The 23265-nt window shown below is 37.2% G+C and overlaps 1 protein-coding gene across 1 annotated transcript in view; it reads right to left on the reverse strand.

Moving 5' to 3' along the window:
• Positions 1-23265, reverse strand: part of ap1g1 (adaptor related protein complex 1 subunit gamma 1) — a 25072-nt gene continuing 1807 nt past the window's right edge. The window contains exons 2-23 of the mRNA XM_011491233.4: positions 15198-15401; positions 14973-15097; positions 14510-14651; positions 14285-14381; positions 10936-11012; positions 8308-8403; positions 8116-8196; positions 7944-8042; positions 7810-7865; positions 7600-7713; positions 7356-7496; positions 7002-7056; positions 6783-6905; positions 6551-6640; positions 6335-6459; positions 6131-6235; positions 5878-6019; positions 5643-5763; positions 5234-5332; positions 4779-4939; positions 4261-4359; positions 1-4140 (exon numbers count right to left, since the gene is read on the reverse strand). Coding sequence (XP_011489535.1) covers positions 4039-4140; positions 4261-4359; positions 4779-4939; positions 5234-5332; positions 5643-5763; positions 5878-6019; positions 6131-6235; positions 6335-6459; positions 6551-6640; positions 6783-6905; positions 7002-7056; positions 7356-7496; positions 7600-7713; positions 7810-7865; positions 7944-8042; positions 8116-8196; positions 8308-8403; positions 10936-11012; positions 14285-14381; positions 14510-14651; positions 14973-15097; positions 15198-15398 — 2451 coding nt within the window. The 5' untranslated portion in view covers positions 15399-15401 and the 3' untranslated portion in view covers positions 1-4038. The remainder of the gene's footprint in view (positions 4141-4260; positions 4360-4778; positions 4940-5233; positions 5333-5642; positions 5764-5877; positions 6020-6130; positions 6236-6334; positions 6460-6550; positions 6641-6782; positions 6906-7001; positions 7057-7355; positions 7497-7599; positions 7714-7809; positions 7866-7943; positions 8043-8115; positions 8197-8307; positions 8404-10935; positions 11013-14284; positions 14382-14509; positions 14652-14972; positions 15098-15197; positions 15402-23265) is intronic.

Here is a 23265-nt window from a genome sequence, read left to right on the forward strand (position 1 = left end):
TAAGAACAACAGTTCTATCATTGAACTCCACTTTTATTTGACTTTTTATTTGCTTGATCATTTTCTCCAACCCAAAGACAAGAATACACAGCATAAATTGAAAATATCCCATTTAATATTTTACAGCTTCTCATCTTTAATAAGTTCATACTTTCAGTCCGACATTCATTCACTCCTTGAAGCCATGGAACCGAAAAACTGGTTTGTCAAAGGTGACAAGAAAAAAAGTGAACCTCATGCCTTTGCCAACCCCAAAAATAATTTGGATATCTTTTTCTTTTCAGCCAGGATAAGTGTTGGAGGGGGCGGGACACCGATCAGGTTTTCAAAACACAGTGGATTAAATTATTTCTTAACAAACAGGGAGACAGATGCTCTTCCAAGCCCTTTACACAATGGCTTCATCCAAACAAAAGAAGCAAATGTCCCGAGGACGGTAATCCAAACGTGGGATGTACGCCTTCACGGCCCTCTCAAAGCATCAACAGTGATGAGGACTTTTGGATCAACTTCTAATCGTACAGGTTAGTATAAACATATGAAAGGGCTGTGACTGTAGTTATAACTTGCATTTCCAAAAAAAGAAAAGTTGAGGTCAAAAGTAGAAAGATGTTATTTACAGTTTTTTTCCACATGCTGAGCTGAATTTTGGAACTGCAGCCAAAAAAAAAAAAGATCCGTAAAAGACAAGTTTACACCTTGGAGGCTGATGGGCCTTCGTTTCCATCTCTTCCTCCTCCTCCTGTTAGTGTCCAAAGCACTTCTGCTGGGCTCATTTCCATTTGTACAGTTTAAACAGCATCAGGAAAGAAACGTATGTAATCAACTGGGTACATATATTGTGATTGAGACGATACAAACCACACAAAAAACATTCAAGAATGCTTGAAACCTTCCTTTCTTTCTCATCCAACCACTCATCCATTTGCACAGCCCCTCCTTGTGGTTATGAGCATGAAGCACACATTTTTCCTTGTTTATTTTGGTAAAATAAAAGTATTTAAAAAAAAAACTGAAAGAATGTTTCAACTCTGTTGTGATTCAGAATTATGTTCGATTACACTGCAAATAGGGATCACTTCAATAATAATTTCACATCACTATTCATGTTTGATTCTGAAAAAATTAGTAGTTAAAGTTGTGGCATGCAAACTATTGTTTTCTGTTGTTAAAATCTAAAAGAAAGAAAGCAGCAAAACAAAGAAAATTCCTATGAAAATACTTTCTGACAACAGGAAGCAGAAGACATAGCAGTGAGGTTAAAAAAAAAAAAAACTTTTGGTTTTGTAGTGTCCTTGCTTGTTCAGAAGGTGATATGCAGCAGACACAAACGTTACCAATAACAGGTAGCAAACTCGCAGACCGGGACAAAAATGAGACAGCCCCTCTCGAAACATTTGCAGGTTGAAGAAAATGTCAAGAATACACACAAGGCCAGATGGAGATGCATATTGGCAAGAGAGCCTCTCTTCTTGAAGGACATATGAGGCGTTTGAGTACTGGGAAGCTAATGAAGCAGTGACGGTTCTGCCAATGAGCTTCTCAGTGGTACGAGTCATCAGACACACAACCTCAACTCCACACCTGCTTTGTCGATCTTTGTAAGCAAGGATGACAAACAGTAAATAAAATGCGGCTCATTTGCATCCTTCTAAGATTGTTTTTTTTAAATATATGCATACAGTTATACTTTCTAACTAATCTTTAATGTGGTTTTTATTTAATCTGATCAGCAGTTGTTTGTTTTACAACTATATACAATGTACAGGCAGCAGATCGTATATCTCTTACAATGAGTGATGATACAGGGAATAGACTGATGCCGACTAAATCTATTTAGACAATATACATTGTGAATAATTATTGTTTTTTTTAGAAAATGGTATCTAAAAAAGGATGAAAGATAGTACAATAGACAAAAATTGTAAAAGCCCTCAATATGTACAGAGAAAGAAAAAAAAAAAGCCAATATAGCATTTATCAACAACAAACAAAAAAGTTTAAATGAAATTATTTTCTCCATATACACATTGCTCAAAAATATTTCCAAGGCTAATAATCTTTCCGATTTGGTCACTTAAGTTAGACGATAGTAAAAGTAATCAAACAGCCTGATTGAACATTTGAGGGTCTCTGCGCGGCATTGCAAGGCCGTGAGAGGAGAAGCAAAGAAGATGCTGTTGCTGTCATGCACAGCCTCCATTTGATTGCAAGTCAATAACAGAGTTGTCAATCTAGATAGAAAAAAAACAATGTGAGGTATCGGGGTCTTCGTTCCAGACAGCAGGTTCACAATTCTGATTTGGAGGAGATGAGAGTTGTGAAATTATGCTCAAATCGTCACACAGCCGACGCAAAATCCATTTCAGTACGTCTTCAGGGGATCTGTTTGCTCTTTCACAAATTCTTTATTTATCACTTGGTGAAAAGAGAAGAAGATTTTTAAATATTTCTCTTTTGAAAAAAAACGCGTAAACCTTACGTTTCTGAGTTGCATCCATTAGTTTGCAAACATCTTTTAAAAATTGCTTTGATTTTAGGGTTTGCCATCATCTTCTAACTTTTTTTTTAAACAGAACTATCTGCCACACTGCAAACAAAAAAAATCAAATTTGTGTACCTATAATTTATGCATCTGCAACATATTAGTGGTAGATTAATTAAGTCATACACACAGAAATTCCCCAAAAAAAAGAAAAATCATGATATCAATTCAAATCTAAGAAACCCGCTTTCCCTCAGACTGAGAACACGTTCATCACACAAAAAGCTCAAACAGAACACAAAAGTTCCAGGCTTTTATCTTGCCAAGTCAGAAAGGCACATCACTTTGATACCAGGCATAAATTAAGTCAATTACTGCAGAAATAAAAACCATTTTCACAAAAATAGTGCTGATAAGATGAGAGACCCATCAAAGAAGACATGGAAAGTAGAAATAAGCGGTAAAAGATGATACGGTTTCAGTGCATGTAACTACATTCATAACCTTAGTTTACATGTCAAAGGTGTATGGTGACCAAGTTTACTCAGGTTAAATAAAATTTCTGGCTTCTAAGTAAACTATCAACTAGACGAATGACACAAATGCAGGAAAAGATAGAACTCAGATCTCTAATAAATGCAATCAATGTGTTTGAGCAGATACTTTTAATCCTTGTAAATGAACATCCTAAACGATTAATTTACTCTTGGATTTATTTTACACCTCTAAAACTGTTCCTACAAATGAAAAATGAAAATTTGAATCTTTTGAAGTAGCCACAGATGATCAAAGTGAGCATTTTTGTAATCAATTCCTGCTTTTTTTGAACAGTTGTAACAAAACCAATGCAGGCAGCTTCCTACAGAAAAATGGAATGAGGACAGCTACAAGCAGAGCCAGTGACAGTTCATAAGATAGTACTGCTCCAACAGGCTTTAAGCAGGTAAATGCAATCAAAATGAACACAACTCCTACAAAGTTACATGAAGGAAGAGGAGAAACATGTTTGTGACTTAAAGATCTGTCAGAGCTTTTCCTGCTGCCATCCGAGTTTCTGCAAAAATCTGAATATAGGGCCAATCATAAATGTCAAGGGAGCAAAGAGCCTCCACAGCACTGCAACAGAAAACCTCTAGAAACTGCACTGCTTGTATTGGGCAGCACTTCCCTCTCAGCAGTTACTCGAGGTCAAATGCGCCACACTGAACGGTGGTCGTGTGCTTCTGCAGGTGGTGATGGTGTAGCAGAGGATGTGCGAAAAATAGTAAAGCTTACTAAGAGAGGAGAATATGGAAATCTACATGAAAGGACAAAGTGAAAGTTCATTAATCGATATGCTTTTTCCCCAATTACTCCTTTAGTGACAATAAGGTCATTGTAACATCTGTATTTTTCTCCTGCATTCATTGCGCTGCTGCTTCCCATGCAACTCCGGGGCTGTGGTCTGCAGTGACATCACAGGGGGATCCGTTGGAAGAAAATTGGGAGGTGAGAGAAAAATCATTTTCAGAGTTCCCTTGGAGGGGTTTGAAAGAAGCAACAGAGGCGGGTCATCATTGCCATGACTGGGGAGGGAAGTTGTTAACCTCTGCCAGGTCCTGCACAGCCGAGCCTTTGTGGATGTACGTCAGCTTGATCCTCATTCGGAGCTGTTGCTGAAATTTGGCGAGCATGATTGTGTTTACAAAGATAGGTAGCTAAAGAGCAGACACGTCTTAAAATTGCATGAAGATTGGTTTTAAACCCAAAAAAGGTGGTTCATGTAAGGAACTTACCTTCTGTTGGTTGAGAACTCTGATGACCTGTGTGACTGTTCCCTGGTTGAGCGCTGGGACAACATTACTACTGGGTGAGAGGAGCTGCAGCTGGAATGTCTGTCAAACAGGAGAGGAACAGATTTACATGAAAATGTTGGAATACTCAAAAAAAAAAAAAAAGTGGTTCTTTTCAATATTAATAACGTAAACTTTCCATTTCATAGCAGATCAACACAATTTCAGAAGTTGCCTTTTTCTGCCAAATTATTGTAAAGAAAATTTTTGTTTTAGGAATTTTTATGGCTAACTAGAAAAATTATTTTGTGCTACTAAAGCTGATGTTTTGTTCAAACCAAATCTACAACTTAAAAAAACAATGAAGTATTAGCTTAGATTTTCAATTGATGCTGCTTTCAAATTAATTAATTAATTAATTAATTAATGAAAATATTTCTGCTCATCTCTGCACCTAAACACGGAAGCTAAACTAAATGAAAGAAGAATTGAATCCGAGTGATTCTATTATGTCTGCTTACCTTTGGTACTGCAGCCTGAAAAACAAAGTCAGTCATATCTGCCTCGGTTGAGTTGGATGCATGGATGGTGATGACTGCAACATTTGGGTTGGGATTTGCTCTTTCAAATGTAAAATCTATTTTCAGGCCATTTTTGTTGTATGCCGTCATTGGAGGGATACCTATGGAGAGGAAATTAACCGTTTTAAATAGATCAAACAAGTAGAAAGCCATTAGACTGAGACCTAGTGATCAAAACTAATAAATAAGGGGAAATTCTTTGGTACATTAAGTTTCAGGATTAAAAAAGGAATTAAAAAAGAAGAAACCTTAATCCCTGCATAATGAGTTCTTTCAACGTTTCTGGATATGTGTAAACCACACTTTGAACTGCAAACAAATTATGTCTGAAGCTTCCCAGGTCTACTCAAAAATAAAGGCGTGTCTGAGAAGTGATGGTGGAGCAACAGCCGTACCTGCAGCTGCAATGTCATTGAACAAGGGTTGTGAAGAGAGCCCATCCAAAAGGAAAGGGGGCTGGGAAGCAGGAGCTGGGGGAGCAGGAGCTGGACCACCTGAGAGAAGAAAAAGTAACACCAGGGTTCACAGATGCTAAAAGATGCACAGAAATCAAGAACTTCCAGCTTATGAAAAGCTGCTGCTATGGTTTGTGACTTGTGAGACAGCATGACATTTTAAAAAAGCATGTATTAAATGTAATGCAATTTCTGTTAAAGTGAAATATTCAATCAGCAGCAGCTCCAAATATTTAAGAACCAAATTATCAGTAAGCGAGAATAGTGGGTTTATACTGTTGGAAGAGGGATTCCCAATAGGTTTTAGTTTTATTTTAGTAGTCAGGCCTTAAAACCACCACCTACCCACCTAATGATAGATCACCCAGAAGATCAAGAAGTTCTCCTCCAGCTGAAGCAGGCTTGGTGGGCATGGTGGTTGGGATTACTGGCACATCGTTACCACCCAGCAAGTCTAACAAATCATTACCCTACAGAAAAAAGGACAGTTTAAAGTTCCTCATATTTTTCCCTCAAAAGAGTTTTTCTATTCAAAAGTTAGAATAACAACATCTAGAGACGAGACCAAAAACTGTGTTCTTCACCTGACTGGCTGGTTGGCCGACAGGCGGTAGATGTTTTGGTTCCACAACAGAAGGCTCCGCCTCCCCATTTGTCTGTACAATTTCTGTGGGGCCGTTGGAAGCAGTCTTCTCCATGATGGGCATCCGCTCAAGAAGAGCTGGCCTATTGGGCGGAAACAAGCAAACGGACTAAGTGAAACTACTTTTCCTCCTAAAATGTAAACATTTTAGAATGTGAAAGTGATTTGGGGGTTAAGGGGTCATTCAGGCTTACCTCATGTGGTCGTATTTCTTAAAAAGTGCATTGTACTCCACAGCTCTCTGCTGAAGTTCAACGTCGATACTACTGCCGTATATCGAAACTACTTTCTTGATTCGACTAAAAACAGAAAAAAAAGAAAAACCTAACAGTTAGGAGAAAACTGACAACATGTGACAGAGTCCAGATGAGTACATCAATGGTAGGTCCAAAACTCACTTTACACTGCTGAAGCGAGTGGAAAGCTTCATTATAGCTGTGAGGGAATAACCTCGGGTCACAGGTGAGGACAAGTTGGAAACGAGAAGACCTTCCAACACATCAAGAACTTCATCCTCAGTCACCTTAAAAAAAAAAAGATAAGAAAGACACTTAACACGGAATGAGCGTTCTTTGCATGAGAATAATGATCACAAGGGTTTTCACTAAATGTACCTGTATGGGCTCCTCTTCCTCGCACTGCCCTGAAATGAGCAGGTCCCCATACTCTCCTATGCACCACGATGCTACCTGCACAAGAGGTTGCTGCAAAACAAAGGCACATATCTTTTATGCTCCTTAGCCATTAAACAAACGGGGGAAAAAAAATCAAAATTGATGACTATAAATATTTAAAACAAAAAAGCCACATTTAACTTAGAATCTGACCATTAAGACAAGTTCTGACCTGCGAGATGTCATCCAGCAGGGCTTTGTACAGTCTCTGCACAGTGTAAGCATGCATTTCAACACTGTTGGTGATAAGCTGGATGAGGTTGGGCACGGAGTCGTCGCGGACATAGCTTCCGGCCTGCAAAGATAAACATATTGAAGCTAAATGTTCCTAAAGCTTCGAGGAAATAAAATTTAATCCGAGCCATTCTAGCCAATTAGTTCCTATACATACTGTTGTCAGCACTCTCATGATGGTGTCTATGTGCCATCTCTTTGAAGGAGCATATCTGCAAAAACAATGTATAGTTTAGTCACAGCAAAGCACAGAGAAGGAGAATCCTATACAGGTAGAAGCAAATGCTGTCGGAACGTTACTGATGTCAGCAAAGTCAGTCAGACGATGGATCACTCTTTTTATCGTCATTCAGCATTTGAATCGGTTTTTATGGTAGACAAATCAGTGCATAGGCCAAGTTTGGGTTCATTTCAAGTGTAATATGTTTTACAGCTTGTGGCCCATGACCTTATGATTATGCCCAATGACTGGACATGACAAGATGACTGTATGCATAATGTGTTGCCATACTTCTCAGCAGCGAGGAAAACTCCTGATGCACAGTCTGCTTTGAATTCAGGGTCACAGGAATCCAGGAAATAGAGCAGCTCTTTCATCATGCCTCTGATATTGTTTCCATTCACAAGGGCAAAGCTCAGTTCCATTGCACGTCTATAAAACAATGCAAGCAGGAAAAACCCCAGAAGTAAGAAATAACAAGGCTGAATTTACAACGAAAACAACAAATGGCATTTAAATGAAGCATTTAAAGAACCTCTTGATGGACACATCCAGGTCTTTCAAACAATCCACAATGGTGCTCCGATGCCTCTGCACTGCATTGTGGTCTGTTTGTACAGTCTTTAGTAGAGATGTTAACGCAACATATCTGGAATGAAGAGTTTAATCAACATGCGTTAAAATGATTTGATTACATTTGAGATTACAAAGCTCACGAAAACATGAATCAGAAAAGAAATGTTACCTTATGTTCTTGTCATTGTTAAGAAGGAAGCGTCCTAGAATGTTAATGGCCAAAACCTGTTATAGAGAGGCATGAAAGTGGATAATTAAATAAATAAATGTTATCTATGAGAACAAAAAAAACAAAAAACTTACCCTCAGCCCACTTTCTGATTTGATATCCATTATAGTCAGGACAGTCTCATAGAGGATTGCATTGCCTACATTTTTACTTGTCTCTGTGTTTGTTGCCACCTGCCAGAACACGGCTCTGTTAGAATGAGGACTTTTTTCATCCAAACATATTATTCACTGGTTTTATCCAAACCTGTGCAAGAATGTCATTCATCGCTTCACTTGAGTCGTCGTCACCTTTGCCTAAAATTCGCAGTAGTCTCAATATCCGCACCTAGAAACCAAAACAGCCTTAATTAAGTCAAAGGAAGAATGAATATACTTCTTAAAATTGTTCAGCACAAACATTAGGTCTTTATTTACAGCTTTTAATGTGCGTTACTACCTGCAGGAAGGGGTCACTTATGCCTGACACGTCATGCTCTGGAGAGTATCCAGACATTATTAGGTTCTTCAGGATTCTCACCAACTGTGGAACCAGCTAGAAAAACACCAACAACACAAGAGAAAGAACAGATGTCACAATATTCTGCGTCAAACACCTAATGAGCTCTCTGTCTTATCATGACTAATATTAGTTGCTATTTTACCATAACAAATTAAAAGTAAATTTAACTCATAAGGGCAAATTCAGGTGGGGGAAGGGAAAAGGCATGTGCTCCACTAAACTGATATAATGCAGTTGGAAAAAATAAAATCAGGTAATTCAGTGAAGTTAAGAAAATTATAGCCTTGATTTTACAAAATAGTAGGTTAGAACATTTAGATTTGAGACCTTCCCTTAAATAAAACAATTTTAAACAAAGATGTTTGCAAGTGGGATTTCTAATCGTCAGGAATTAAAAAAGAAAAAAAATGAACACGATTTTTTTATGTGGTGGGGGAATATCCATCCAAAACAGCTTTAGTTTTTATCTTACAGTTCACCTTTTGCAGTTTTACAGATTTTTTTGCACGATTTCTCTTTTACATCACATTGTGTTTTGCATCCTGATTGGCTGTAGACCTTGCCAATCAATCTCTTGTGTGTCGTAACTCAGAATGCATTCAGCTTGCAACGAAGAGCTTTGTTTTCATTCTAAAGTACTGCACTTATTTTTCTACAAATGTTTGACCCTTTGAGCGTTTAATCACGAGAAAAGTGGGAAAGGGATAATATTGGTCTGAGAAAAGTTATCACAGGTTATTTTTAACTGCAGTGATTAACGGGGGACCACTGTAAATCCTTTTTAGTCTAACTGTGCCTTCAAGAAAAGAGCAAAATGTCAATATTAAATTTGCAGAACGCTAACATTTTCTAAAAGAGATGAAAGACAAATATAGCAAACAGCAGGTAACTGAGCTATAGCTAGATGCCGCTCAAAACTAATTTAAAAAACATTCAAATAACATTCAATTACTGTAAAAAAAAAAAAAAAGAAAAATGTTTTTTTAGTTTTAGTTGCCTGGGTTTGGCCGACAGTACATATGGCTGAATAAAGCTTTAAAGTTGTGCACGGTTTTGACTAAAAAAATATTTAACTTTGATTCCAAATATGGCAAAAATACGGAGAGAAAAATCCATTTCCACAAACACCTGTACCTATAATGTAAAAACAAACCCACAACGCTAAATTTCAATACAGCGACTAAACAAATTTAGCATTAAGCGAAAAACAAAAAAGTGAACAATGCATCCAACAAATGGACAGAAACTGATCAAATTGAAGACACTTACATAGTAATGATCACTGTACATGTTAATTAAACAAAAACTTTAAAAATTAAAAGGAGGAAATGACAATACTCAAAAGAAATGTTGTTACATCTGGACTGTGACTGTGAGGGGTGATTACTAAAAATAACATGCACCAGCTATGAGATCAGAATATACTCTTACCTTCTCATTCTAACACAATGCAGGAATTGTAACAAAGACAAATGACAGAAAAAATATGAAGTAGATGTTAGGGAGGGGAAACTGGAAATCATTTATTTTCAGATTTTAAAATAATGTTTAGATCATGAGTATGATAAATGGAGCTTTTGGCAGGTACAGGTACAGCAGCAATTGAGGAAAAACAGAGGAAGAGACAGTCGAAGGAGATAAAAGACTAACATGTTCTGAATGCAGAGGTTACCTCTGGTGCAGTCCATCCCCTAAGCTTTACTTTGTGTTTGTCAAACTAAACTAACAAAATGTGTAACCAAAGAGAGAATGAAATGTGATATGAGCTTTTGACAAATACTTTAAGACAGGGCTATTCAATTACACATTTTTTTAAACTTTACATTTGGGGGGGGGGGGGGGGGGGGGGGGCACAAATTCTCAATGGATGGAAAAATAAGGTTAGTGCCATGAGTCCAGTAGACTCATTTCTGTGACTTCTCTAAAACCCTCTGAAAACAAAATTACTTTTAAAATGAATCAAAAAAATAAGTAAAAAGGGATGCTTATCAGCCAAGTTTGGCACAAAACAACAGATATTTTATTGTTTGTACATTAAGATGCAAATATAGGCTAATACAGTATCATTACAAATGGGAATTGTTGTTGATTCCTTTTATGTACAAATAGCTCATGGTCTGGTGAAGCACTTCTCAACTGCACATGGTGTTGACATTTGGTAGTGCTGGATTCTGGGGACTGGCACTCTGGCACTTTAACAAAGCTTTATTACAGCTTTAAATGTTTTTAGTAAACATTATACTTTTTTGTGCCACTTTTATTTTACAGAGTTAACTAGGGAAGAGCTTTCCCTTGTTTTTGTGACTGACAAATGTTGGGCAATAGCTTTTTTTTTACTTACTCTTAATTAATATAAAAAGGAACCCTAGGTTACTCAATGTGTTAAATTCATGGGATAAACAGGTGTGAGGATTACTTAAAAAAAAGCATTACTTTTTTATAACTAGCACTGTGTGATTCTGCCCTGGGCCCATCAGAAGTTGCTCTTAGCAGATGTGGACCACAGGGCACCATTTGAATAGCCCTGCTTTAAGTTTTTAAATGAGAAAATCTGAAAATGTGTACCTTTCTGAAATGGGCCAGCATGTCAGGACTTCTTTCACACATCTCAGTGAGGAGAACGACTGACGTGTGGAGAACACCTGGGTGAAAAGATAGAAATCATCCGTACCATAAGAAAGCATTTCCAGTTCTCTAAATGCCCCAGTTTGCAGCTTGATTTGTTTTTATTCCCTTTTCTGTAAAACTACATTAAGAAAGAACCAAAGTATCAAAACTGGATTTTCTTTACTTGTTCATTTGGTCAACATTGGAAAAAAAAAAAGATTCATGTTTGCACTGCAAAACAGTCAATTAAATACAAGTCAAGCCATTCAAACAGTTTAAAAAGCACAGACTACATGTTTTTACAGGGAATCCTGAGTCTTTTTGTAAGCTGTGGTTCTGCAAAAGTATATTTCTAAATCTCACACCATATGGTCTCTTCCTGTGAAAGGATCCTGATTAATGAGTCATTCACAAACATCACATTCGCATTTACAGCTGTACTTACTAAGGTGAATTATCAAAAAGTTGAACTGTTTGGGTAATAATAAAACATCTCTTACTTGTATAAAACAGTTCTAGCTGCCATATTCCAACTGAAGGATATGCAGTGATTGACCATCAACTGCTCCCTATTTAAGGATAATTTACATAGTGACTAAAGTTTTTTTTTTGGTAAACATAGATTAAATTCCCAAAGCAGCTGGACTAAGAACAAACCTGCACTCTAACCTGTGACCTGCTGATTATCAGCCATGTGCAGCGCCCTCTAGGCTTTGCAGTATGCAAACAGAAGTTGACTGAGTAAATCTTAGATTCTGGGATCCTTATGCTGGAATTTGTGTTTAAACCAAACGTAACAATTTTCAGCAATGTCTCAGTGTTTTTAAAATGGCGTGTTTTTAAAATGTTGTTCCAGCCTGCAGCCTGCCTGTTTTTTTAGTAGACTTAACCACATTCTTTAAGGGTAGGGACAAAAACTAACTTTTTTTATTCTGTAGCATTCCAAGCTTGTAATAACTGAAATGTTTATCATTTTCCGCTAAACTAAAAATAAGTAGTAATCGCAACAACAAAAAAGTTAATAGGAAGTGGATATAACATTGTATTGTTAACCTTTTAAAGTGTGGATGCCATGCTTTGAACAACTTTGTCAAATAAAAAAGCCCTTTAAACGCTGATTCTATTGATACCAATAGTTTGCGTCGAAAAAAATCCGAAGCATATGAATAATAGACATCTTTCGAAGGAATCAGAGATTTGGATCTGCCGCTAGAGCGCAGGCTGGAAGTGAACCCGATATGACCTGTGACGTCATGAAAGGCGTTGACTTTCGCAGTTCCGCTTCGGACAGCATGTAAACAAAACAGGTAGTCTTCGTTTCTCTCGTGTTTAAATCTGTTAATCATCAACATGCCAAGTCTTTGTGTGGCAGCTGGATGTAGCAATACATCTAGTGAAAGTGTATCTGTGTATAAAATTCCCAAAACAAGAAACGCTGCTGAAAAGGGGAAAGTTCAAGAAGGTGGACGGCGAAGGATTTTTCCCTCCAGATCTGCAGGAGAGAAGTCTGCGTTTTCGAAGGGACAAAAACCGGGACACAAACGAAGAATTTTGAACGGAGAGTTGGGAGGAGGATCTTGGCTTCTGAGTCGAGGAAAGGCGGGTGAGCTGGAAGCGAGCGAGCCGTTTTCTGGGTCGGAGAGGACGGCGCTGGAGTCGGGAGCTGAGGCTGCTAAGCTAGTGTGCATCACGATGGATCACATTGAGGCGAAGTAGTCGTGTTTTCTGTTGTCCTTGGATCCAACTGGAGTATTTCAACGCACTCAATGTTTTGCAAGAGAAGCAACAGGCCTGCAACGTTTTTTTTCTTTTGCTTTTGAGGTGCCGGTACCGTGAGTAAACTGAACTGTGTGTGTGTGTGAGCGCGCGCGCGCACGAGAAAAGGTTTCAAACGGGTAAAACTGTTAATGTTCCACAGTTGTTAATGATATACAGTGACTTTGTTAACTAAAGAGTAGTACCATCTGGGAAACTTTTATTTTGTGACATTTATTTTGTAAATTGGGTTGAAAACCAGTGTTTACCTTTGTTTAGATTAGGCCAAAAGGGGACATTTTGAGTATATTTTAGGGTAAGTGGAGTAATTTAATTTTATACATTTTTAGACTTACTGGAGTCTAGCCGAATCTTCATGCTGGCTATCGTCATCGGCATGATCACTAGACCTACTACTTTCTGCTATATCCTCCTCACTTTTGCAAAAGGTTTCGAATCGATACGGTTGCAAAAGTGACTCATCATCATGATAATCTCCGCAACTTTCCTCTTCATCTTTCTGTTCATCTGATGATAAATCGCTAATAGAGACGGTAGCATCACTCTGTGCTTCGCTATCGGTGCTAGCCATGTTGTCTGCCTTGTCTTCCTTTCGTTACGTCACAAACAGGGCGGCGCGAATTCGGCGGAATGCGTGAAGCCGGCGGCCGTCCTCGTTGTTTATATTGCGTTTTTCGCTATTTATTCTTTTTCGAAAAATATTAAAAACAATCGCAACATGAAATAGAAACTATTTACTATATTTTGGCTTATTAAAATAGGCCATGTCACCCACACTTTAAAGTAGTCCACAATTCCTGACCAAGTCTGATATAGTTTTTTTTAATTTATTTACATAACTTTCACTGTGCAAAAACAAGACAGAGGATTCTAACTAACAAGATCAAAAAAGATGCAAACATTATAACACTTAGAAAAAATAATTACACCACATCTAAAAATGCCAAGGGTAAAACAAGTCAGGACCTGCAAATACAAAAAATAGGGTCAATATGTACTTCTAAGGCTGAATCCAATTTCCCCTATGGCTTCTCCTTTACCCCTCCAACTGTAGGGACATTTGGAAGGGCAGGGTTGTCCAAAATCGTTTTTCTAAGGGCTAACCCTTGGAGAGGATGTGCCGGGGAGGAGAAACGCATTTCTTCAGGTGGGTGTGCTTTGATGCACAGAATGTTACATTTAAATGTAAGCTATGACTTTTTGTTTTAGCATGACCTTTTCAAAGTTATAAAACGGCAGTTTTTATGCATTTTTTCGAGTGCTAGCAGCTCTGCGCGAACGCAAATGACTGACGACTATTGATGACGTCATCAAGTACGAGTCACACCTGAATTTGAAAATACTATTTTTTCCATAACTCTACATTTGGTGGGCTAAATGTGGGGGTAGGAGAAGAATTTGGATTCGGCCTTAGAATATACCCTATAACACCATTTAAGCCACCTAGTGCCATAAAGAGAGTTTGCTGTGCTTTTAATCAGTTTTCCCCCAAAGATCTCTGAACACATTCAAACAAAGTGCATTTCCTTACCGTGGTTCTTTTCACTCAGCAAGTTTTTTGTAGCTGGAAGGAACATTTCCATGAGTTCTGGAACCTTCCTGATCACATGAACTGCACACAATGCTGCCTGTCAACAAATAAAACAGTCAAAAATGTACCATCATCTTGGATTGACAGCAACAGTTCAGCATGCCTGCCAACATGTCCATTCACAAAAAGGAAGCAGTAAAGGAGAGAAAAAGAGGACAAGCTTACTTTTTTCCTCAAATATGAGTTGGATGTTTTGAGGAGCTTTTCTACTTCCCCTGCAAGGTCACGACACATTTCCGATGAACCCATACACCCTAAAGTGCACAAAGCCAGGCCCTGAACATATTGTGTGCTGTGATTTAAATCACTGTTGGGAATAAAAACAGAAGAAACAAGTTATAGAAACACAGTAGTATACAAACTAGGACAAACTCTAAATAGCAAAGAACATCTTTAGACTTGGGGCAAAAACATTTATGTAAAAAACCATGTTTTATGAGCTAAATGCAAAAGTTCATTTTAAAAAGGGAAAGCAATTCAATATCAATATAAAATTCTAAGATAAAAAGGGAAAAACTGTATTTGGTGCATGTCTTACCAAAATCTATGTCATTGTCAACAAGCACTAAAATAGAGTTTTCTTTATTCTAAACACCTAAACTATAAGCCAAGTCTAAAATGTACTTACTTCTTAATGCAGTTTGTCATTAGTAAATGAACATCTTGTCTTTCATCTAACAGCAGCATAGCTCCCAAATAGCCTATTCGTTTGTCTGTGAACTTCTGAGACGCAATTAACTTCAGACACTCCAGCTAAAAGACAAACAAACAAATGACAGAACATGTTCAGAAAACCCAGCGGTACCTAAAAAGCTGCCCCTCTCAGTTCCTCTGCTGCCTTTATCTTACACACCTGTCCAAAGTGTGCTGGGTAGCCCAACATATGCATATACAGCAGCTTTGCCACATTTCTGCAACGATACGTATTGTCTTCCTCTCTAAAAGAAGAGCGAATAGCAGCACACTCCTTCTGGATCATCTCGCGCTCCTCTGCCTGGGTCCGTGCTGTCCGGATGGTTCGGATCAGCTCCCGCAGTCTGATCGGAGCTGGCATGTTCTGCCAAACACACACAAAAAAAGATAAGAGGCACCTCATGGTTAAAGGCTAGATGACATAAGATGCAGGGCATTAGACAAATCCTCTTTTTATAGGTTTAATTTCAACATTTTTTGGCATAGATATGTATTGACCGCCAAATAAAAAAACAGTAAACATTACATTATTGTCTTAGAACATAGCTAAGGTCTAAATGGAACAGACTTCTGTCAACTTTAACTGTGACAAACCCAGTTCAAAATAAAGAGCATGGACAAGTTGCAATGTTTTTGAAGTAAACAAGTAATGGGTAATGTTTGTATTTATGATTCAGGTAAACTACTATGAAATGTTGGCGCACAACTGCAACAACACTTTTGGTTTCATACTAAGACATCCGGAGAACAGCAGCAGTGTTTAGTAAGAAGAAAGATAAGTTGGGCTGCAGAGTAAAGCAGCACGTCAGAAAAATAAATATCTTTTTACAATTTATTCTAAAGCACTAAAATAATATCATCAGAGATTAACATATCGAACTGCATTTGTCCATCTATACACATGTACAAAGCAGGGCTGTGTGATTCATAGATTTAATCAATTAATTCAAATGTGTTGTTTTAGACTATTTATTTAGGGGAACAACAAGATAAGGGAAAAGGGTGATTTTTCTGTAAATCTGCTCCCCTTTAGTAAATCTGTCCTTGTTTTCTAAGCAGGTCTGAATCTGACTTTACATTTGGTTCAGACTACAGGTGACTGACTAAAACCCCTCTTCTCATGGGGAGAGCAAGAAAACAGAAACAACTAATTTATGATTAAAAATAAAATATTTCATAAGCAGAGAGCAAAGATTGATTACAAAATCAATACAGGAAATCCTTAGGAAAAAAATGTTATTTTTATCTGATGTTTTCATTACGTTGTGACTTGCTCTCTGGTCACATTAAAGGTAATATCAATTTTCTTTTAAACAACACCTATAATTATTTTTTTTGCAAAATAATGGAATAATTTGGTTGATAGATTTTTTCATTATCTACCAGCCAACTTGTCTGATGAGTCAAAAATGAGATTTTGGTCACTGGGGTTGTAACTTCAAACTTGGAGCATCAAACACAGCTATATCCGTTTCAAGGCCGTTTCTACCAAAAATGCTCTGCCGAGTGCATTCTAGTGATGCACAAGCCAGCGGCAGCTCACAAAACATCTGCTGCATTGATCTGCAAACATTTTTACAGCTTTGTGTTTAGCTGAACTTTGTGTTAGAGCCAAATTCCAAAGGAGATTTTAAAATAAAAGTTTTTGTTAAATATCTCCCATCTGTCATTTTAGTTAAAGAACGTAAAAGCAGAGAAAATTTTTTCGATTAAAATAGAAAATTAAATTTGTAATGAAAAAAATCTTAGATTTTATTGCATTTTATTATCGCCCAGCTCTAGTTGCAAGTGACTTTTACTAGCAGAGGTCAGTGTTCACTTTTTCCAGTAGGTCATATGACATGACTAATGATTACTTTTGTCCTGCATAGTATGCATGTTTTTTTTTTCCTTTTGGTGCAAAAAGTCTTGTAAAAATACACCATCCCAATCGCAGGTAAGACTTTCAATATTTAGAAATTAAAAAGTGGTGACTACAGTATTGTTAGAAAACAAGAACCACAGAAATGTTCAAGTGAACAAGGAAGTAAAACAAGTTTAAAAAAGGGGGAAATTAAGGCAACATTTTAACATCATTGTGATGGTAATGAGGCAGCTATTGTTAAAAATCCAAAAAAGACTCAATTTACATAACACCTCAGGGGTTGACATAGCCCAAAAATTTGCACTGGCCCACAGGGCCAGTAGTTTTTGAAAGTTACTGGCCCGACACCGCGCACAGCGAGACCCGCCGCTCTGCAGGTGCTTGCAACTTTAGGGGGGTCCGGGGGCATCCCCCCCCCCGGAAAATTTTAATATGGTGCAATTTGGTGCATTCTGGTGACATCTAGCACTTATTTATACACTTTTCAATGACTAAAAATAGAGCATATTAAACTTAAATCTGCTCTAGTCTGTTTCAGATGTTTTGAAGAGAGCGCTGCAGTGAAGTAGTTAACACTAGTTAAGAAGTTTTCATGCTGCTTCTAATCACTGCTATTTCACATTTGTTCCTAATCAATAGTTAAGCAGTTTTATTGACTTTTTTGCTCTGACTGCCTTAAGGTTCTGCTTTTTGTTACTGTTGCAAAGTTACATTTACTTTTTAGTTACTTTAGTTAATTAAATTAAATAATTGAAAAACTAAATTAAATTACTGAGATCATTCAGCTAACTAGAAATACTTACTGCTTACAGTGTTGTAAAGAAAATCAAAATGAAGTACTTAGACATTATACTGCATTTGAGTCTGAGATTCAGGTATTTGGAGTTGCCTTTGATTCTTTGACATTCAGCTTAAAGCTTAGTGCATACAGTTTCATCTTCAATGCATTCATTAAATATCTTGCTGTTCATAGCACTAATTCCACCCGTCACTCCATCTAACATATTCCTATCTATTCCTGCCATGTCTTCCACATCTCTGACATGCTTCAGTCTCTCTTCAGTGACGGTGTTGGATTTATGATCATCGCGGTGAAAAACCACCAGGGGGCGCGCGCTGATATGTGTGTCAGTTTAAATATATCTGCATAAAATGTAATAATAACCCACTGGCTTGTTCCTTCGTTGTTGCTGTTTAACATTGTTTAGTATTGAATTGTTACATTCAATAAAGTTTGAAAAAAAAATTGAGTGAGCGCGTGCCGCGTGGTGCTCGGCAGTGACAGCCGCGCGCGCAGGCGGGAGAAGAGGAGAAGAGTGATAAAAGGTTTCCCATAGAAACCCTTGAAGTCTGAACACAGGACTAGCAGAAAAAGTGAATTATAAAGACGAGGTAAATCTACACGTTTTCGCAAAATATACTTTATTGAAAAGGGTGAAAAATGTATTAATTGTTAGATATTTTAGTGGCCCGAGCGGACAAGTAAAAAATAAAGTCTTGTGGTCCGTACTGCTCGAAAAACAGGACCGGGCCAGCGGACAAATGGCTATGTCGAGCCCTGCACCTTTAATCTATTTGATCTCTCAAACACTTTTACACAAGTCCAGTTGCAGGACAAATGGACTTGAAAAGGTTCATCTAAAAGACATGTCGCTGCTCTTCTAAAGAAGCTACAGGGATAAGCAACGAAACATCATCCAGACTAACCTTTTAAAGTCCAAATGCCCTGAAGAACTAAATCCTGCAATATCCTGACCTAGATGACAGAGAATTCTCAGACATAAAGCCACAAAAGACACTTTTCAAATGACTCTTTTTAGTGCATACAGTGTTCCTCAGCACATAGAGTGCTTATTTATCACACTCATACAGTTAAATGACTCTTAGGCAACACAGGTTTTAACTTTTCATCCCAAGAACCCATTAGCATGCAGATTGGTCAACTGAAACGGTCACTATCCAAAGAAGAAACAGCTGCTTCACCTTGAGAGCAGCAAACCTCCTTCCACTTAGAAAACATGTCTTTGTTACACTAATTGAAAAACAGGGGATCTGTTCTAAAACATAAAACAACTAAAATGTTTAAACACAATCACACCTAATTAATCCAATTTTATGATAGTTATGTAGTGTTTTTTGACCAGTGTGGGCATGGTGCACTAGAGTGCTGGAAGATATGGTCCGGTAAGGTGCGCCATCTGTGATATAATTCAATTTCACACAAAAAAAAGTATAAAAACGTTTAACATTGTCAGCACATAAACTCTGTTGTTTCCAAACAAGTCTATGTTTCACACAGAGTATGTAAAACATGAAAAATAAAAGACTTTTTCTATGTGTTTTTGTCTGTTCTTATTCATGCACTTTGGAAGAACAACTGTATATTGTCCATACAGACTAAAGAGTTTTTACTTTCTTTTTACATTTTAAGGTGCTGGTATTCCTTGTTATTTTCATCAAAGAAAAAGTATTCCTTGGCTAGAAAAAGATTTAAAAACAGAGTCAAACCCAGTCTTTCACTGCTGATTTGCACACAGACAACATATTTGGAACTACCAAAAACATGGTTTCCACATGCTTTAGATATTATTACATAAACATACAAGTCTTATCCCTCTGTCAATTCAGTTATACTCTGAATAAACCTGGTGTAAAACTTAGGGAATCAATCGATCTCAGACCTCAGGATAACAATTTATTTCTAAATAGGACCGAGCCCAAATATTGTCTGTTTTTTACCCCCGTCTACCAACATAACCGGTAATAAAAAAAAAACGTAAAAATTTTTTAATTTTTCTTTTTGAATGAAAGCAACCAATTTAATAACATTAAAGCAGGACAAAAAATAGCTAGTAGAGTAGAGTGAGCTAATAATGTTTTTTTTTTTTTTTTAATAAATCGGCAAATGCTGAGGGTCTAAAAACTCAAAGCAAAAGTTCTTTTAATTTAACCTTTGCTGACATGAGTCGGTAGGGCAATCAGAATAGGCCACACTTTAATCAAACCAGGAGGCCTCTGTTTTCTTAACACCATTTAAATGACCTCAACTGGAATAATGGTGTTCCGTTAATCATTTGCTTCATACTGTGCTTATAATCCCATCAGAAAACAAGAATGCAGCCACTGGTGTGAACATGTAAAAGACAAGTATTCATTCTTGCAACAGAACAGTCTGTTGTCGATTAAAAAGTTCATTTATATTTCACATCTCACTCTGCTCCACTTTGGATTTTAGTGCTGGTCATAAAAACCTGTGATGCCTTGCTGGCAGCAGGTAATGAGCCCCACTCATCACATGGCCTATTTTTGCCCTTTTATTTTACCACAATAATAACAAAGGTTTATGGAATTTTCAGGAATAAATGTAGCAATTCAAGACTCCAAAATGCTTCATCTATCTATCATTACTGTGCACAATGTTTCTCATACAGAGGAAGCAAGTACTTTGGTGCAACAAACAACATCAACTTGTTATTTTTTGGTTTAAAAACAAAGCCAATAACATAAGTGACTTGGTTTACAATAGCAGCTACATCCTACAGAAAGAACAATGTTAAGAAATTCTGCATAGGACTGCTTCCTCATCCATTCCCAGCATTTTACTTTAAATAAAGTTGCAATTGTGAAGGTTCCACATGAATACTGGACAGGAATGTGAGACATTTCTCGACAACCATCTAAGTGTTTTCTGGACGCAATGAACCAAGGTAGCATCATTTCTATGTCGAAACTACATTGTAGATTTCAAGAAAGGACACATATTATCTAATAGCCTTTTCACACACACCAACACACACCCAACAAATTCCTACATCTCCTTACAAGTTTTAAAAATAAATGTGTTATCATGCAACAAACTAGTCATGTTTTGCATTAATGTTGGCCATGTTTAAAGTGAGCATTTAACCCTTGTGAAAGGTACAGTGACGATTTTTGAACTACAGCACACACAAAAATACTTAGACCTCAGGCACCATCCAATTTAAAAATCCTGTTTATGTTGGGCAGCATGTTGGTCATTTTAAATAAGAAATATAAACCAAATGACAGGGCTGAGCTGGTTACCAGGCGCATTCTCTTAGTTTGTATCAACATTAGTCTAAAGATGGGCTGAGTTCCTGTGTTTTTTTATTGAAACGGAGAAAAAAATGTTTTTTCTTTTCTTTTTTAAATTAAAGCCCAAAGTACTATAACTTTCATATCTAAACATGGGGGCACATATACGATGCTAAAATAATTAATGAAGAAAAGAAAAATGTATCCCTCATTCATTTATATACCAGCTTCATCTTGTTTAAACTCTAGAGCATTGCTTGAGAAAATAGCAGCTATGATAATGCAAAGGCACCGTACTCCTGTGCAGGTCCCATCAGAGGACCAGGAAAGATGTTGAATATAAGTTATGGATCCAGTGTGTTTTTATATCTAGCATTTTTTCAACTATTCAATTTTTTACTATATTGTCATGTTCTCCATATTTGGGTCATGCTAATTATATTGTAAGAAACTGACATTCTTCGTTCTCCTAACAATATCATCCAGTGTCACCAGAAAATGTTCAAGCAGCTCTCCAAGCTGCAGGGATCAAAACCGTAGCAGCAATGGAAGGAATAACCGAAATAGATCCCCTGGCTACACTTAGAGTTTTCGCATGTGTGTGAAAAGTTACTGCTCTCGTGTTGTGGCAACTTGAACATGAATAAAAAGTGTAGTTCTTTACATCTAAAGAAAAACCACATTTTCCTCAACTGAAGGAAACCTTCTCCACTGTGGCCCTGCTAATAGCAACACACACAACTCGGAAGATCCTTTCAAAGTTTTGCTCCATGAGCATACCTTTCACTAAATATCAGAAATATGCACTTGGAGAAAAATGGCTTTAACTGCAATTTAAAAGACATTTAAACAGCTTCTTTTGGCTAAGCTGACACAAAAGTGTTAAAACAGAGTTTTAAAGATTTAAAGTTCTGTTTATGGTTATTCTAACTTTCCCTCTGGATAAATAAAGTATTTTTGCAATTGTTGATAACAGTGAATTCATTATTGAGACTACAGAGTAAAAATCATTGGTAGCCATTTCTTGGTTACTCTTGTAACCGTTGTATTTACAGATCTTTTAGGCTGTACTGGAAGTAATTTTAAGAAGTAAATGTAGCGTTGTTAATCTGGACAGAACTGGATCAGTATAAACAAATTCCACAAAAGCTAAGGATGAGCTTCAAGTGGGCTGTTAAACAAAAGGCATCTCTGAAGACTTTGCTCTCTTGTCAATTTCAGACTTCTGTTGAGGTCATACTTTTGTTTATGTGAATCTAAAACCTTTTTTTATTTGAAGGCCTCTCTTGCAGTTCTAATCACAGACTCAGCAGAAATGATCCTATCAGCCTGGCTGTCATGTTGCTGGAGCTAATAAATAATCATGACACTGCAGATTATTTTCACCTAAAAAAATTACTGACCCCATTCCTAAGAGAGCACACGACAGATTCTGCTGGGTGTTTTTATTTGTGTCCTGTCAAAAAGTGGCTCAACTTTTCATGAAACTGTGCTTTCAGATCTGTCCAAGAAGTGACTGATTTATTATTTTAAACTGCAGGATGAGCACTTCTAGAGATGAGAAATATGGTCAATCACATGACATGACATGTTTTAGGGACAGAATCAGGATGAAAAATATATTTTGGATTTTATTTTGTTTTCAATGAATTCGGGGAGATTGCAATCCAAGATAGACGCATGACCAACCCCCATGTCCCTGGGTGAAAAGAACAACCCTTTCAGATTGAATGCAAAACAGAGGAGTTGGCTAATGTGGGTGTGTCACAGGAGGGGACATTGGAGTTGTGTCCTAATGGCTAAAGTAACAAGATAATGTGGATTAATGGTGGCCATAATGCTTTGCAACTTTGTTAAGAGGAAATCTGCATTAAACAAAACTACATTTGGTCCCAGACATTTTATTTTGCTAGTCTTATATTAGCCAAGCAAATGCACAATATGTTCAGCAGATCTTTAGCCACTTCTTCCAGTCTACAAAATACTGCATTAGTGACAGGAGCAGTAAAACAATCGGGAAGCAGCCCCAAACAAAAGCTCAAATAAAACAGGACTTATCTGGGATCTTAATGATTCAATACTTGCCAAGTAGCATTTATTAAATTGGGATAACTTTGCATTTAAAAAGGTCAAATCCATTCATTTATATACAGATTTGATCCATCTAACAAAACAGTTCAGCATTAAAGGAGTTTCCCTTATTAACTCACTACTTAGTAATCTGTTGCTCATTAGAAAATTACCTCTGAGTTGTGGGTGGGACTATTGCCATGCTGTAATCTTTCCCTTACTTCCCATCATCTATTTA

This window comes from Oryzias latipes, chromosome 3 (assembly GCF_053564925.1).
Source record: "Oryzias latipes strain Hd-rR chromosome 3, Olatipes_Hd-rR_3.1".
In the NCBI taxonomy this organism is placed as follows: Eukaryota; Metazoa; Chordata; class Actinopteri; order Beloniformes; family Adrianichthyidae; genus Oryzias; species Oryzias latipes.